This window comes from Parasteatoda tepidariorum, chromosome X1, assembly GCF_043381705.1.
Source record: "Parasteatoda tepidariorum isolate YZ-2023 chromosome X1, CAS_Ptep_4.0, whole genome shotgun sequence".
NCBI classification, from domain to species: Eukaryota; Metazoa; Arthropoda; class Arachnida; order Araneae; family Theridiidae; genus Parasteatoda; species Parasteatoda tepidariorum.
Window position 1 is genome coordinate 16,138,345 of NC_092214.1, and position 17,570 is coordinate 16,155,914.

At 28.7% G+C, this 17,570-nt stretch overlaps 1 protein-coding gene across 6 annotated transcripts in view; it reads left to right on the forward strand.

Annotated features, from left to right (window-relative positions):
- Positions 1-17,291, forward strand: part of LOC107436385 (Insulin degrading metalloproteinase) — a 79,357-nt gene extending 62,066 nt beyond the window's left edge. For all 6 annotated transcript variants that reach the window (XM_071187736.1, XM_016048083.4, XM_071187737.1 and 3 more), the window contains exons 22-28: positions 2,917-3,028; positions 6,363-6,530; positions 6,612-6,736; positions 9,575-9,722; positions 11,475-11,536; positions 16,665-16,826; positions 16,915-17,291. In XM_071187736.1, the coding sequence (XP_071043837.1) occupies positions 2,917-3,028; positions 6,363-6,530; positions 6,612-6,736; positions 9,575-9,722; positions 11,475-11,536; positions 16,665-16,826; positions 16,915-17,034 (897 nt within the window). In that variant the 3' untranslated portion in view covers positions 17,035-17,291. The remainder of the gene's footprint in view (positions 1-2,916; positions 3,029-6,362; positions 6,531-6,611; positions 6,737-9,574; positions 9,723-11,474; positions 11,537-16,664; positions 16,827-16,914) is intronic.
- Positions 17,292-17,570: the final 279 nt, after the last annotated feature.

The following is a 17,570-nucleotide window of genomic DNA, read 5'->3' on the forward strand; positions in this document are numbered from 1 at the left end:
ATGTTTTTGTTTTGGAATGCTGATTCTTTGGGAAGACTGATAATTTTTTTTAGTAAAATTCTTTTCACAATTTATTTTAAATTTTATTTAAATTATTTTGTGAAGCATTAATGTTTCAAATATCCATGTGGCAAGAATACCATGTAGAATGGCGATTTTCAAAGAGGTATTGTCATACACAGAAATTCACCAGTTGATGTCATGGAGCTGAATGATCATTGGTCATAAGGATGACATCACTGTTGATGAATAAATATATATAGAGAAATTTTTTTGAGAGGTGGTTGGAACTTTTTGAAAAATTCTTTTGAAGAATTTTCTTTTTCAAGAAAAAAGAAAATGGCTATAAAAGGGTGCCTCAGTTACCCTTGGGCTCATCGCCACTGGGACACCACTCATGAAAGGAAGAGGCTCTCCTCAAAAACTCTAGGCATCGTGAGTTTACAAGATTATCATCATTAGAGTTCTACCGCAAAATCCAATGTTCATGAAAACAGGTCTCTGTAGGTTGTCGGGCATCCAGGTTGTTTAGCTGAAAGTCCGGAAAAATAAGGATGACGCCAATATTGCAGAGATCGGAACTGCTGAAGTCTCTTGCGGTGGTTGTGGGGATGACTGCCAAATTTGTATGGGTCAGGAGACCAAGAAATGATAGAAGTTAAGCATGAAGATCACTCGAATGAGATATTGAGAGAATTCATCAATAGTATCAAACTATTAGTTGTACCCAAGATAGAAGATAAAGACATCTAAATCACCATTCTAGTGAAGCATGGCTATATATCGAAGCTTCTTAAATAGATAACGAAACTAGTAGATGATACAAATAAACTGAGTCATGAAGTACATAAAAATAGAAAAGCCAGGGCAGGTAACAACTGAAGTCGTGTCAGGAATGTTAGGAGGAATGCAAAAAACTACAAACTGCCTTTTCCTACAATCATAAATGGAAAAGGAAAATATTGTGAGGGAAAAAGAAATTCATGTGAAAAACATCTTTAATTCCCTAGAAATTGAAAACTGAGACATAGAAAACAATGATTATATCATAGTAGAGCAAGAAAAACAAATCATCAATAAATCTAAGTGAACGAGAAAAGCTTCACCTAAAAAGGGGAAAGAAAATGCGAGTAAAAGTTCCACCACTAGAGATGAACAACTGACTAAAGGAAATAAAATCAAAGATACCTATAATGAAATTCATTTCAGTGAGAATGAGTTCTCTGTGCCCAAAAAGTTTGCAAAGAACCCAACAATACACTAAAGATGAAAACTTTGATTATAAAATGTTCAAAAAATTATGAATCAAATAAATATCACTGAATTCGATTTTAAAAATAGTAATAACAGAATGATAGTGAAACCCAAAACTGACAATTCAAGTCAGGCCATTTTATATTATGTACAAAATAACAGAATTCCTTTTTACACTTATCTGTTTTCTTAAGATAGGCACACAAGACTCATAAGTAAGCAAATTCCGAAGATTTATGAGCCTGAGGATATACTTGGGCTCTTAGCTACTGAAGAATTTTCTGTTGTTGGAAGTTAAACGAATGACAAAGAGATACAGGGGCAAAATATCAGAACTTAGCATGTACCTAATCTTACTTAAAAAAAAGGAAATTTTAAAAGAAATATGCAGCCTGACTATGTTGAATAGTATGCATGTCAAGGAACTGTAAGAACAGGCCAGGCTTGCCTCAATGTCATAGGTGCCAAGGATTCTACTATTTAGCCACTGTATGTGAACTACCACCCACAGTCGTTGAGTGTGAAAATTCCATTTGGCTTCCGCATGTACTAAAACTAAGAAAGAAAGGCCACACTGCTGTAATTGTGGCCTGAAACACCCTGCAAATTGTCAAGGATGTGCTAAATTCTCCACCGCCTCAAATTCTAAGCTAGGAAATTAAATGATTCAGCAAAGAATTTTTCCAAATAAAAGCTATGTAGTAAATCCCATATAAACAACCTGATATTTTATACTTTTTTTTATCATGAACAACAACACTCCAATAGGAAGCACTGGAATCTCTTTTTCAAATATCCTATTGCAAAATAATACCAGCCTCTAAATACACTTGAAGACATTAAAAATGCACTAAACATTGACGTAGCAAATACAAGCTGCAAAAGTCAAGGTTAATAAGTATAATTATATTCACTCTCTCAGAAGCTAAAAGAAATAATTTGTTATAAAAATTACATTAGAAAAAATTGCAAAAGGATTAAAACCCAACATTTACAAAAAAAAAAAAAACTGAGTTTTTGAGGTAGAAATGAAGTAAATTTGCTGAGGTTGAAATGAGATTTATTTTCTGAGGTTGTTATATGAGTTAATTTTACCTCATATTTACCTGAAGTGTTTTATTTTTATACCCATTGGGAGTTGTTAATTTTCTACCTTAGGTTAAAATAAAGTTAGTTTTAATCTAAGTTAGTCTAATTAATTTTAATTTAAGTTAATTTTCTACCTTAGGTTGAAAATTAACAACTAAGTAATTTTTTACCTTAATATTTATGGTTGGTTTAATGTACTTACATTAAAGATGGCAAAATTAGTTTTTATATATTGAATTTTGAAGATTTTACTTTGAATTTTAAGTGAAGGAATTGCATAGCTAGTAGCATGCAATAATGTGTGTGGATTTTAAAATTTTGTAAGATTTACACACAATCAAAACCAAAAATGACACACTGGTTTTCATATGCAGGCCGTTAATTGGAGATTTCTGCATGGGATCATACTTGAAATCAATTATATTATTTCCAAAAATGCTTTAAATTAGAGGTGTATTGTTCTCTTTTATTTAATGTGCTAAGTAACTTTGGCATTAAGTTATATTATAATATGTTTATTGGATAGTAATCTAGTAAAAGGACAATTGTTTTTAAATTTAAAAACATTTTTAGAAAGCTATTGATTTAATGAGCATTGTTGAAAATGGATTGCAATTGAAAATGGGATCTAAATATGTAATGCCTGGGGAGTTACTTAGAGATCGTGAAATACAACTACTTGACGGTAAGTAATCATTTATTTATAAAAAATGTTTTATGTGTAAATGTAAACTAATGTTTTTAAACTATAATTCTTAAATTAATTTCTATCAACTAAAACTAATGTTTCCTCTTTTTTAGCACTTTTTATTATTTTTATTTGCTTAATGTATTCTTTTACTGTTCAATATTTTTTGTTAGTTAGTGAAAATAGTGCTATATTTTCCTGACTGTTTATTGTACTTTTATTTACTAGATTCCAGCAAAAATTTGCATTAAAACTTGGTAAGGTTTAAAAGAAAAATACAGTATTCTTATACTAACTTTTTTTTCTTACTCTTGTTGAAAATAAACACTGAAATGTTTTATTTTTTTTAATATAACAGTGTATTTTATTTATTTTCCAATTTCTCAATTGATGTTTCCCGAATTGCGACTACCTCCTATATTTTGGGGTAGCCGCAATCCAAATCCATAAAAAAAGGCATGTTTATTCTAAGAAAGTATGTTTTTGTGTCTGATTTTGTACATTAAAATATCTGCCATAGAGTAGCGTGAAAGAAATTTTTTCAGGGGGAGGGCACTAGACTTTTTTTATAAGGAGATAGTTTTATATCTATAATTATCTATGTATATATATATATGAAATACCGGCATATAATTAGATGATTGTTAGGAAACACGAGTTTCAAATTAATGTACCCGACTTTCACCTGATCATTTCGTAACATATCTGTGTTAAATACGTATCATTTTTCAATCTTTTTTTGCTGGTTTCTACGATTTTTTTAATAGGATGTTATAAGACACCCAAGTTTTGAATTTGATAACTAGTTTTTTGACATGCTTGGTTCACGAATATTCAATCGTTAATCCACATAATTTTCCGACTATTTCCTCGGCAGTTATTTTTCGTTTTTGCAGTATATATATAAAATATAACGAATAATATTTTTTCACTATCTGCAATAATCTGGTAATTTTTAATATTGTTAGACATTTTTGTAATCTAATTTCCTAAATTCGTGCTAAATTTTCGAAAATTGTTAGATAATGAAGTGAAATTGTTTAGAGCACATTTGAATGAAATGTGTAAAAAAATTTAACTGAACTTATCTCAAATTAAATAGTAAAAAAAATATTTTGTATGAAAAAGATTTTATTGGTTAATAATTATAGAAATATTTAAAAAAATCTCTCAAATGTTACATAAGCATTTATACTTTGAACAAATCAGAATATAAACTATGAGTTTAAAATGGGTTAAAATGGTTTGCTGTTATGAAAAAAAAAACAATTTCGATATCAAAAATTTGTGAGAGTCGCCTCAGTTTTGTTTGTTAACTTGAAATCATGAAGATGTTTGCTGAAAATTGTAAAAGGATTTCCATGAAATAAAAAAAAATATGGTTAGTTAGAGAATTATAAACCCCTAAACTTAAAGTAAAAAAAAACAAAACATGCAGGTTACTCTCCAGGCTGCGGGAATTAAACTACAGGGTTTAAATTTGATTTTCTAGATAGAAAGTCCATTTTTGATTATGAACTTAATGCAAGTTTTTTAAAAAATTGTTTTAAGTGCTTTTATTGTGATTTTATCTGTTTTACATTACATTTAGTTTTCCTGCCAAAGAACTTCAAGGGGTAAAAAATTTTAGTTACAAAGATATATAAAAAGTGTTCAAATAGTTGGATACAATAAAAAATGAATTCAGTTATTTAGTTCAATAATTATCAACTGTCAAATTAGAAAGTGTAGAAACGCACACAATCGGAATACAGATTTGAAATTTGATGTGTTGAAAGGTTAATTTTCGACTATGAATTAAATGAAAATTTTTTGAAATTCAAATTTGCTTGAATGTTGTTGCAATTTTAAATACTCTTTTGCCAAAATATACATAAATAATGACTATTTACGCATTGTGGAAAAAAAACCCAACTTATTTATGTTTCTTGAGATCTACATTTCATCAACTCAAATTTGACTTTAAATAAAAACCATTTCCAATTTAAACTGTATTGTAATGTAGGTTATTGTTATATATATTTAACAATCAAAATTACATAACACTTATTTCTTCTTGTTGTGTCACACGTTCTATACTCTTAAGTTAAAAGTTTTTTTTTTTTCAAGTATAGTTGAATATTTTTCAAAGCCAAGTAATCAATCATTTTTTTGCATTTAATGTATAAACAATGTGTTCATTAACAAATGATCTCTTTTTTTTAAAAAAAAAAGTCAGCTTTTAAAAAAAACAAAAAACAGATGATCGAAAGGCAACAATGGGGGCTTCATTCTAGTAAATTAGAATACTAAAAAACTTTTAACATTATTTAAAAGTGTTGATGAAGAATCATTAAAACTAAGCTAAACATCTCCTAACTACAAGCAGAACTTCTGTTTTATTGAACTCCTTGAGTTCAAATTGTAACAAATTTAAAAAATATGTCTATAACAGGTTTTTTAAATAGCGTTTACGTAAAAATAACTGTCATAAAATTATTTCATTAAATTAAATATAAACTGTCGAAAATATTTGTTTTTTTTAAAGGCTTTTATACTTTTAAATTAAACAATTGCTGTTGGGGTTTTTAAGGTTCTAAAATAATAATAAAAAAATTCTGCAGTTTTGAAAAATTATTGGGAGGGGCACATGTTTGGGGGTTCCCTGTGCCTCCCAACGTGACATTTGCGTCTTCTGCGCTAATAAATTAGCAAATTTGATGTCACCCGCTTGTACTATTAAGATTAAATCCTTGTTTGTGAAAATCTTAGATCAAAATTTATTCAAGATGAATTTTTTTTTTGTCACACTAAAATTGAATTCATTGGAATAAAAGTATTAATATTGTATAAAATGAAAGGAAAATTTTTTTGTCAGCTTTTTTCTGCGTTTATTTATTATTTGTACCATGTCCATGTCTTTCTGTGCACATATCGTAAATTTTTTTGTATTTGCGTTCTCAAGAAATTTCTTACTCATCTACCCCGAATCCTGATCCTGCCACAAAATTCTAACCTTATAATATATTATAGGGTTGTAATATTTATAATAAGTAATAGAATGAATATTTATAACCTTATAATAGAATAAATATTTATAACCTTTTTTGCACTTATGATATAGTCTTATGATGCACTTTATAACTTTTGTCTTTGTTTAAACTGTATATTATATTAAGCATTGACTTTATTCCTGGCACAATTTTCTATTGTAAGTATGTTTAAAAAAAATATATTTTCAAAAAAATATTCTTAAAAATATATTTTTAATATATGTTCTGTTTTTTGTCTAATTATCTTAAACTAATTAACCAATTTTTATTGAGAAATTATTATCTTGTAATTTTTTTAGGAGTTCACTTAGTATATGAAGTAAAAAATGAAGTTCACAATAGCTCGGCGGTTGAAACATACTATCAGTGTGGTGTTCAAGAAACAAGAAACAATATGCTTTTGGAACTATTAGTTTCCGTTGTTGCTGAGCCATGTTACAATTTTCTACGCACTCAAGAGCAGTTAGGTATACCTACAGCTTCTAATTTTCTAAGTTTACCCATCAAATTTATCATCATTGCTTTTAACCTTTTTCTTCTCTTTTAAGGCTATATCGTATGCAGTGGCACAAGGCGTTCTAATGGAGCACAAGGGCTAAGAATTCTAGTTCAATCTGAAAAGTCACCATCTTTTATCGATGGAAAAATAGAGTCTTTTATTCAGTATTTTGAAGTAAATATTTGTTTTTTTTAATGTTTTTTTTTATGGTACCTTAAAAAGTGAGTTAGATTTCTCTTGGAGACTGAGATTTATAGTGTAGTCATGAAATAACCTTGTTTTACTGTTATTCTTTTTCAGTGTTAGTTTTACTCAGTGTCAATACTAAAAGGCTTTAACATAACTGGATATTTCTTTATCCATACTTGCAATTTCCAAATTTGCACTATGTTATTCAACTAAAAAGTGCAATTACAAATTCTGATTTTAATGTACGAAAAACAGATACTTTGAATTAAAAAAATTTCAAATTTGTAAAGAAATACTAAACAGATTGTTAAAAACATGTTATTTTTACCTTGCCTCTAAATGAATTATTCCCTATGAAAATTTAAGTAATTAGTATAATGTTAAATGCATAAATATTTTTGAACACCATATATCATAAGAATAAGAGCTGGTCCGCAATTTTAACTAATATTATCGTTTAATATTTTCAATATGTCCTCGCTAATTTATAAACCTTACCTATATTAATGTATAGGTTGTATATGCATATGTTTGCACATGTATAAACGGTGCACAAAATTAAAATAGAGCCATCTTAATAATTTTTGATCTAGTGATCAAATTATTGCGCACTTAAATGCAATGATAATGATTCAATGGGATAATTTTAACGTTCTAATTAGTTACCTCAATTGATACCTTAACTTGCAACCTCAGATACAAAAATCTACTTTTTTAATGAACATAATTTTGTTAGACCATTAAAATATGGGATAAAGAAGGTGTGTAAACCTGAAGAATTTGGTCTGAATAGTTTAGAAGAGCAATCTAAAAATTAAGGGTTTACATAATATTAATTTTACTTTTTACATATTTTGCCTTATTTACTGACAGAACATTTAAAAGTGAATGGAAAACTTTTTGCTTACAACTATAAAATTTGTTTTACCAAAGCTTATTTTAATACATAATTTTAACCATATTCTTGATAACAAAATTTGAAATTTAAGTGAAATTTTGCTAATACTAGTTTCTGTGTAATAAAAATAGGTCATTATTTTAAATTTTTAATTTCAAGAACTATTTGACAGGCTCTTGGGGTGCATAGCATTTTTAAAAAGCACTTAAAGATGCTTATTTTCGTTTTTTAAAAGCTTTTAAAGGTGCTATTTTCATTTGGTTTTTTGAAAAGTGCTTAATTTTTCCCTTTTCCAAAATGAGATTTTTTTATCTTTACGATGCCGATTTTCGCTGCAAATTATGCAAAAAGTGTGGCTTTCTCGCTGTTCTATTCATTGTTTTTACAATTCATTTTGCAGTATCGTCGGTTCATAGCATATGAAACAGGGATGAAAGATTTCCTTGAAAAAGCGAAAATTCGCTGTTTTCTCCCAATTTTTAAAGTTTCCGACCATGTTCCAAGAACTTAAATTTTTGATGAGTCCTATTAAAGAAACCCAAGCCGCTCGAAAGATAGTCGGACTCGGAACAAACTTTTCCCCCCTGCAGTAGCCTCGTGAGAACATGATATTCAGAAGAAAATGGGTGGAGCTTTGGCAGGTACGCCGTTTCCTTGATAACCATGACTTCCTCTATAGAGCAGAAAGGAGTTGTAAGCAGTTTCATTTCGACCGCTGATATTTGATTTCTTTTGTTTGGCTGAGCCAGAATGCCTTACCACTCAAAATGTTTCTCCCCATTATGAAAAAAAAAAATGTAAAAGAATTATATTTTGCTTAAATAATCTTTGGATAAAAGAGTTTTCTAATTGTGTACAAAATAATTTGATTCACTTAAGTAAGTACCACTGTATGTGATTTTTTCCGCAAATATAAAGACCATTGATTCATGGACTTCTCCTATGACAAGATTTTTGTTGAGTTCAGAATATCTAAAATTTAAATTTCAAAATCTTCACAAAATTCCATTAACGAGATACTTATTCCTCCCTTACCAGCAATCCCTTTTTCCTTTGCCAGAATTCTCATTTACATATCGTGGTAAGTTTTTTCCCCAGATGTGTATGTGCATATCACTGTTTACTGCTTCTTTTTTTATAGAATTTACAGAGTAATTATTGGAACTTTTAATAGAATTAAAAGTTCCAATAATTTCAGCTTTTCAAAAATAAAGAGCAAAATATTAAAATTTGAAATAAATGCGATTAAGATTTTATTAGAAATGACTATTTAACTTAAGTAATTTATAAATCTAATCTAAATAGAACCAGGTAAACTTTGTTGCACATAACTATTAAAACAATGTAAAATGGTTCGAATAAAATTACATAAAACAGACATGATTTAGTTTTATAATGAAGCACTGTTCTCAGTATTAAAGCACAAATGGAAAAGTGGTGAGAAATACAGAGATTTGAAACTAACAATACATTAACAACAGAAAAAAAAATTGTTCAGCTGGGTGAAGAAAACAAGCTAGCTACCAACTTTTAGGAGATGACAGAAAAATGTGTGTGTGGTGGGGTGAAGGGATTGTAAAAGTTAAAAGAATATTTATTTTTCTACATTTGGAAAAAAATTGGATGCCGTAAAGATCAATTTTCCCAATTATTGATTCATTAACAAACTTTTAAATATAGAATGATTTCAGAAATCTAGTTCAATCTGTAACGAACAATGTTGAATGGTTTCAGTTGTAGATAGTTCAAACTTATGATTGAAGTTCCAATGATGGTTGAGTGATGAAAGAGGATTTAGTTTCTTGGTTTTAAAGTCATGATTATTTTAACTATGCCTTGTTATAATTCATAATAGAATATTGTAATTGCTTGTCTTATTTTTAATTGCTGTTACGTTTGATTTGATTGTTATTGATTCATTTCAGAAATATCTTCTAGAGCTAACTGAAGAGGAATATAAAAACCATATGGATTCCCTGTCTTTATTACGTTTAGAAAAACCAAAAAAGTTAAGCATTCAAAACACAAAGTATTGGATGGAAATATCAACGAAGCAGTATCATTTTGAGAGAGGTAATAATTAGTTTTGCAGACTACTCTGGATTCTCTAAAATATCTCCAGTAAAATAAATAAAATTACATGTTCCAGTCGAATTTGTATTTTATTTGGAAAATGAACAACTAGTCAAATTTTCTTTGTGAGGTAGCTAAGTAACTAAATTTTCTTTTTGTGAGGTAGGTAAGTAGCTAAATTTTCTTTTAGTGAGGTAACCAATCTTAAGACCAAAATGTAAATATTTTCCTCATAATGCTAATTCATCATTGCTTTGAATATAAAGAAACACTGGTTCTGAAATATGCAAAGAGGTTTTCCTTTTCTCAAACATGCACAGAGCAGAGCTTGTTAAAAGTGGTTGAGCCTCTTTCCTTGCTTTGGCGATCACCTTAGTTATGAGGCTAACATAAACATTCAAACCCAAACAGTTAAGAGGCCTTGTCCCATTCATGTTCTGAATTTTAATTTTTCTAATTAAAATTAACAAAAATCACTATTTATAAAACGCAAGTGCAAGCAGAGGTTTGTTTTATTTACAAGTTTTTTAATCGATCATAATTATCCCTTTGCTTTGGACCATGCTGGTCCTTTATTCTTCAAAATGATTCTAGACTATAAAATTGCAGCAAAATATGGCTCTGTAAAAATTAAAACAAATGGAATTGAGAGTTTCTTGAAATCTACCAATGAAAAATTTGTGATAATGTTAAAAACAACCAAGTTTACAGTCGCTACTGATAGGAGTAATAAAAGAGACATTTAAAAAATATTTCCTATTGATATATTTGGATTCTACGATTGAAAGAGCAGTGACTATAATGCTGTTACTTCCAAAGTTTACTAAGGAAGTCACAGTTGAAAACATCTTCAAGTTTCTGAAATTATGGAATTCCATAGGAAAACTGCATTTCATTCTGCTGTGTTAAGTATATAGATGAAAATACTCCTAAGATGTTCTTCAGTGGTTGTACATACCATTTGATTCATTTGTCTGTATAACACTGAGCTAGGGAGCTAAATTTTCCTTTTGAAGACTTTCTAATTGATATTTATTATTAGTTGAAGAAAAGTTCAAAACGGTTAAATTCTTTAAAGCTTTGTCAACAACATTGTGAAGTAAAGCTTCATAAAATTGTAAATTGTCATAAAATTATTAAAGTATAGAGTAATAAGGTGGTTATCAATGGAAAAAGTAATAGAGTCCTACAGCAGTGGGAAGATTTGAACATGTTTTTTGTGCAAAAGAAATTCATGAATATGAAGCTTTGATGAAATTTAGGAAAAATTTTGAGAATCCTTTAACACAATTGTATTTGCTCTTTTTTGCAAGCATTCTACCACATTTCGTAAGACTGAATTTGTGCAAAATTAAATTGATCAACTCAAAGGTATGATACTATTAATCTTGTTCTTTTTATATTAATTTCAGTCAGTTATAATTTGCTTGCAATTTAATAATATTAATTACAATTAAAATCATCTTGCAAACCTTTGTTCTTTGTCTTATTTTCGTGAGTAAATTTTTTAATAGTAAATTTTTTAATGTTTCTTTAAATGCAAGAAATATTTAAATATATGCATTCAATTTTAAAACTATCAATAACTTAAAGAATGGAGTATTGTTTCATGTTATGGTTTGTTTATCAGTGTCGATCATGATTACTGCTCCAGATGGGTATTTCTAAAAAGTGACATGTCTGGTTTCAATTTTTAAGACTTTTTAAATCTTAGAATGTTTATATTTTTCACTAACTATTTATTTTCCTTAGATCCACTAGAAGTTGCTGTTCTTGCTACAATTACCAAAGATGAATTGATTTTATTTTTCAAGGTATATAGTTTTCCTTCTTTTGTTGCCTGATATGATAAAATTGATTTGAATTATTGATTTGTTTAACTAGTTTCAACCCTTTTTTTGCCACCTAATTCTGACAAAATTTGTTTGAAAATCTCTGTATTTATTAGAAGTTTTTATTTTATAAAATATTTAAATGTTTCTTTTTTAAAAAAAAGCTTTTTCTCCAGATGAAAAGTATTCTAATTAAACCACGATTAAACAAGTCAGGCCAAGAGCTTATGCATATGAATCTTATTTGTCATGTAATAAATTTGTCTTTTGATTTGCATGGTAATAACAATTTTTGTTCAGGATTAAATAGGAAAAGTATATGTTTATAATCAGCAAGAGCATGATTTTAGAATTAATATTGAATTTGTAATTCAATAAGAGCTGAACTAAGCTTTTTTGAACGTAGAGTCTAATACAACACTGAATTATTTATCCTGTATCCAAAAAAGCCAAAAAAAGAACGAAAAGAAAGAAAATTGGGAAATATTTTGTTTGGTTTTCCTACCATTCTGAACTAGAATGATTGATTCAAGATACGAAAATTCCAGTCATCCTTGAAGCTAATTACAGGAAAAGGTGTAGAGGGCTTTGATTTATGAGGAGGAAATATCTTATACATGCTTAACAGGGAACAAACTGTGGAAGAGTTTTAAAAAATACATGACTTAGCTTTTTTATGTAATAAAGTAAAAAATGTGAAGTGGAAATATGAATTTTTAATTAGAATACTAAAAGTGCTGAAATAGGCTATTTAATAATTTAGTAAGAATATAGTTAATGGTACAGTATTAAACCTTTTATCCTGTTTCCAGAAAACCAGGAAAAACTTAGCTCGCTTTTCCTGTCATTTTAATTAGAATGACTGAGTCATCCTCAAACCTGAGTAGATGGAAAGTTGTGGGATTCTTTTTCTCCCTGTTCAATCAAACATAAAGGAGCGGCAAACTTTAGAATGAAATGAACCTAAAATCTCAATTGAAAAACTTTCTGTGAGCAAATTACTGACCCAAGTAACTAGTTCCAAACCTTTTGTCACCACCTAAATCTGACAAAATTTGTTTGAACATCACTGAAAATAAGTTTTTATTTAAAGTGTTTTTTATTTTTGTTAAAAAAAATTGCTGAACTTCGGATTAAACATACTCTAATTAAACCATCATTTAACAAGAGACGCCGAGAGCTTATGCGTAAAATCACTTGATGAAACTTAAAAGTGGTAGTATGCATATTGGTGCTAAATGTTGTAAAACATCACTCTCAGCCTGGTAGAAAAATTAATGCTGTCTGTTCAATTCTTGATGACTGCCATTGGAATGACTTAATCGCGGGTAGAATAGGGCTGCGCAAAACAAGAAAAATTCTTCTCAAACCAGTCTCTGCCATATTGATTGCGGGATAGAATAGAGATATTTTGACCCTTTATTTTTCAACAGTGTGCAAAAAAAATAGAACGAAATGCAAAAAATCGCTGATTTTAGAAGTCTTGTTTATGGAATCGTGGACAATTTTTTAAGTAAAAATAGAAGTAAAGTTACTGCTTGCCTGAACTAATTAAAATTTCCATATATAATTTTGTTTGAATTTACATTTCAAATTTTTAAATCCAAATGATATTGAAAAAAAGTATAAGGACATTGTTTTTTCTTCCATAATTATTGAAAGATTTGCATATTTAGAAACAGAAAATGACAACCCCAGGTTAAAGGAGTGGTTTGTGAAAGAAATTTTGTACTTATCAAACTTTCTTTGAGACTTTTCAATGATGCCCAAAGAAACTCATTTTTCTGGCTCTGAATGATGGAAAATTTATGCTTTTTTAAAATGCAGATTAAATGTTTGAGATATTTAAAAAAGGAAGCGATCTGAAATGGTAGTTTATAATTCTCCAAAACTCCTAGTATGAATGGCATAAGAAAACGAACTGGGAGATCCAAAATTTGCACTCGTTGACAAACAAATAATGATTGTAAGAATAATTTTTGACGGAAAAAGAAACTGCAAATGAAGTTTGATAAAATTTGAATTTACCATGTTCATCAAGGACTGTTCAAAATGTTTTAAATAAACATCCTCTTCTTTTTTGTGGAAAATTAGTATCACGTCCAATCATCATAAGAAAAGAAGAGTTGACTGTGCCAAAAAATTCATTTCTCTCAGTCAAAAATGAACTGATGTAATTTTTCTGACAAATAGAAGTTCAACCTTGATAGACTTGATGGTATTTGTTACTTTTGGTATGGTTTGCAGAAGACCAAAGAAGTGTTTTCCAAACATCAATATGGTGGTGGCATAGTGATGGTTTGGAGTGTTTTTGCGGCATATGAATCCACTCCACTAGTATTTATCAACAGTAAAATAAATTTGAATAGATATGTTGACATGTTAGGAGAAACCTGAAGTGCCATAGATTACTTCAGAGCTCTACACTTTTGCCAGGATAAAGCTTCCATACACATTTATAAGAGCGCAAAACTTCGGTTTAAAGCTAATTCTGTAGATTTATTTGATTGGCCGGTGAGGAGTCTCGATCTTAATTTAATCCTCAAGGAGCCGAGAAGTTTATAAAAATGCTACTCAATATCAATGCGCACAGGATTTTATCTTTGATGACTCCTATCAAAGACTCTTGAGAAAAAATTTCTTCGGACTTTTAAAAATATCCTTTATGATCCGGGACCTTACGACTTATTCAAGTGATTGAAATTTTTTTTTTTTTTTTATTATTGAAAAAAATGTTAAGTATTTTTGAACATCTTCTTATGCTTTTTTTCTCCATTATTCTTTAGTGTAAATATTTTTAAAATCCATGTTTTATTATATCCGTATTGTTAAGCCAAATTTTTTTTCCATGCGCTTTAAGTGTTATTACAAAATTATGTAACAGAAGTCAAACATAACGAAATTTCATTTAGGTGAAATGAAAATAAAGCATATTTTCATGCAATTAAATATTGTCCCTATACTTTTTTCACACACTGTATCTCGTAAACAAAATCAGATGACACAAATTATTTCCTTTTTTGCTTCTATTTAGGAGGAGGAAATATCAGTAAATAGAAGATTGTAGGGAAATAATAAGAAAAATACATTGCTGTGTTTTACTATATCAATATAATAAAGTCAATAGAGTGAAGTGAAAATATTAATTTTAATTAGAATAATAAATCGGCTATTTTTCTATTTATTCAATAAAGTAGGGATATTAAGCTGTATTGAATCGTTTTTAGTGATCCATAAAAACGAGAAATTCGGACATTCAGGATACTTGATGATCCCAACATTCCAGATTATTGGTAGATACAGAAGAATCTTTATTTGCTATGAAACTATATTATAAAATAGAGATAATAAATGAGTGACATTTTTATGAACAACTTGGTTGACGTTACTAATTCTAATCATATTTAATTGTAAGTTATAAGGATATTTTATTATTTTTAGACTTAAGCATCTCAAAGACTAAATAATCATCATTTTAGCTCAAAACATCGTTCATAAATTTCTTTTTTTTTACATTTGCATTTTTAATGTAAGTTACATTTTTAAATGTAATTCAGTTTTTAAAGAAGTTTTTCATAGGGATACTATAGTAATGCAGGTGGAATTTGACTATGGCTTTCTGTGTATAGTTTATTTATTTTGAAGTTATGACATATAGAAATAAGCTAAATTTCAATGAGAGCATAATATTTTCTACCTGTTTGCATAAATATGCCGAAAAGAAGTAGGGTGTATAACTTGTGATAAGGTGCAGGATTTTTTTTATCAGTGAATCCACAGATTCGACCTTTTCTTAATTATCCTTCTCTGAAGATATTAAATTTAAAGGAAACCAGAATGCACAATATGGGATGAAAGAATGTTATTATTGTCATACAATGTCTGATTTTTAATAACAAATTGATGTTTTTTAAAAGTTTACTAATTAGCAAAGACTACAAATAATTACATATAACTATTTGGTGACAAACCTCTTGGCATCAATAACGGTATAGCTGACTACAATTGTATTTTTAAGGAAGATTTTTCTTAGAAGTAGTAAAATAAAATTGCTCTGGTTTAATACAAGTAGAAATTTTTTAAAATTCATCCACATCTGAAGTTTGAATCAAATGAGTATCAGACCTTCTATATACATGTTAAATGATTTATGTGTAATAGTGGTCAAATAAATCAGGACATAATTTAAAATCAAATTTTTCTACCAATTTAAACATAAAAAGAAAATCCTCTCGGAAAAGCATAAGAGCTGACACCTAGGTAACAGCTTGGCACCTGCATGACGTAAAGTCAAGATGATTTGGATGAAGGAAAAAGGGATCTTCTCCAGCTCAGCCCATATCTTCTCATTATGAAGTTTAGTATTTGGCTTGGCCAGTCAAGGAAGATCATATAACTAGGAAAACATCTGTGTGTTTTCAAAAAAGAAAGAAAATTTGATTTAGAATAAGGCTATCTAGACTTACGAGGCTTCAGCACTCTTATGATTTTTTCATTTCTTTAAGAACTTTGATGCACTGTTCTCCAAGGTATTGAATTGTTTTCCATATTGGAGAAGTGTTTAGCCTTAAGTGTTCTTATTAAGATTCTTGTTACAGGATACTAAAATTACAGCTGTTACTGCTAGAATTATCTGCAAAATCTGAATCAAATGAAGCAAAATCTTTAAGTAGAGACTTCCTAAAGTAAAGCTGGTACATATAGGACATCACACTCAAATGTGATGAAACTTCAGAATTTTTGAAACATAGTTAATTATATCTGTAGTTCCTTGTATTTACAGTACTTCTAAAAATGTGAAATTGTCACTTAAATTATTTGACTCAAAAGTTAAAATTGTTTCTAATAACACTGTAAAAAATTTTTTTTGAACTTATCCCACTTTTTTGACCTGTACTGTATACCTTTAAATATAATTGGCAACCTACTAATTCTTCTTCAGTTATGTTTAATTTTGTGGAATTGTAATCTAAGGAGTAAGTATGTGATTAAAATATGTATGAAGAATATTTTTGTTAACATAACTGCTAGTTTTGTTAATATATGTTATTCAAATCTCAATATATTTTCACTGTGATTACGGAAAATAAATTCTTTTTTTAACATTTAGGAGCTAGTTTCTTGTGATGCACCAAAACGCAAAAAGTTATCTGTTCATATATTATCAACGAATTGTAAATCTGCAAATGATTACATCGATGGAGAATTTCCTTGTGTGCCTGACTTGGATCCAACAAATGATGGCTTGATTCCCCCTCCTCCTGGATTCAGGGTAACTTCTGCGTTCTTTAATAAATTTTATTTCCCGTGTAACAGTTTGTATAACAAATGCTAATTCTAAAAATTCTTTTTCTCCACAGCGACCAATCAAAATCGAAAATGTTAACGAATTCAAGAATTCCTCTCCGTTGTATCCTTTAGTGCCTCCATACATACATATTCCTTGCCCACTATTGAAACCTGAGAAAGCAAAACTCTAATCGAACTTTAATTAGATTTCAATTAGTCAAATTAATTGCATTGTATATTTTTACATACTAAACTCAATTATTTTACAAGATACCATTTTTCATGTATCTTTTTTTATGTACGTTTTAATAAGTCTTACATTTTTTACTTAGTGTATTCCACTGAGCTGTATTTAGAAAGAAAAAGTACTGTGATTGTTTTGGTATGATTTTTGTGACTATGTTTTCATCTCACATTGAGAGAAAAAAAGTAAAGCGATGGAATATTCTGTTTTGTTCACTTATTTATAACAGCAATATCAATTTCAGATCACTCAATACAAGTAATTAATGTCAACAAAGCTTAATGCTCTTTGAGAACGTAATTTCAAAATGAAATGCAGCTACCTTAGTTCAAGCATTTGCCTAAAGAGACTCCATGAAAAAAGATAATGTAGTACAAATGATTGAGAAAGTTGGATTCTATGCAATTTTTATTATATGTATGATTGTATATCAAAAGTATTAAATTTATTTTAACTTGCTTTTATCTGATAAAAGTATTACAG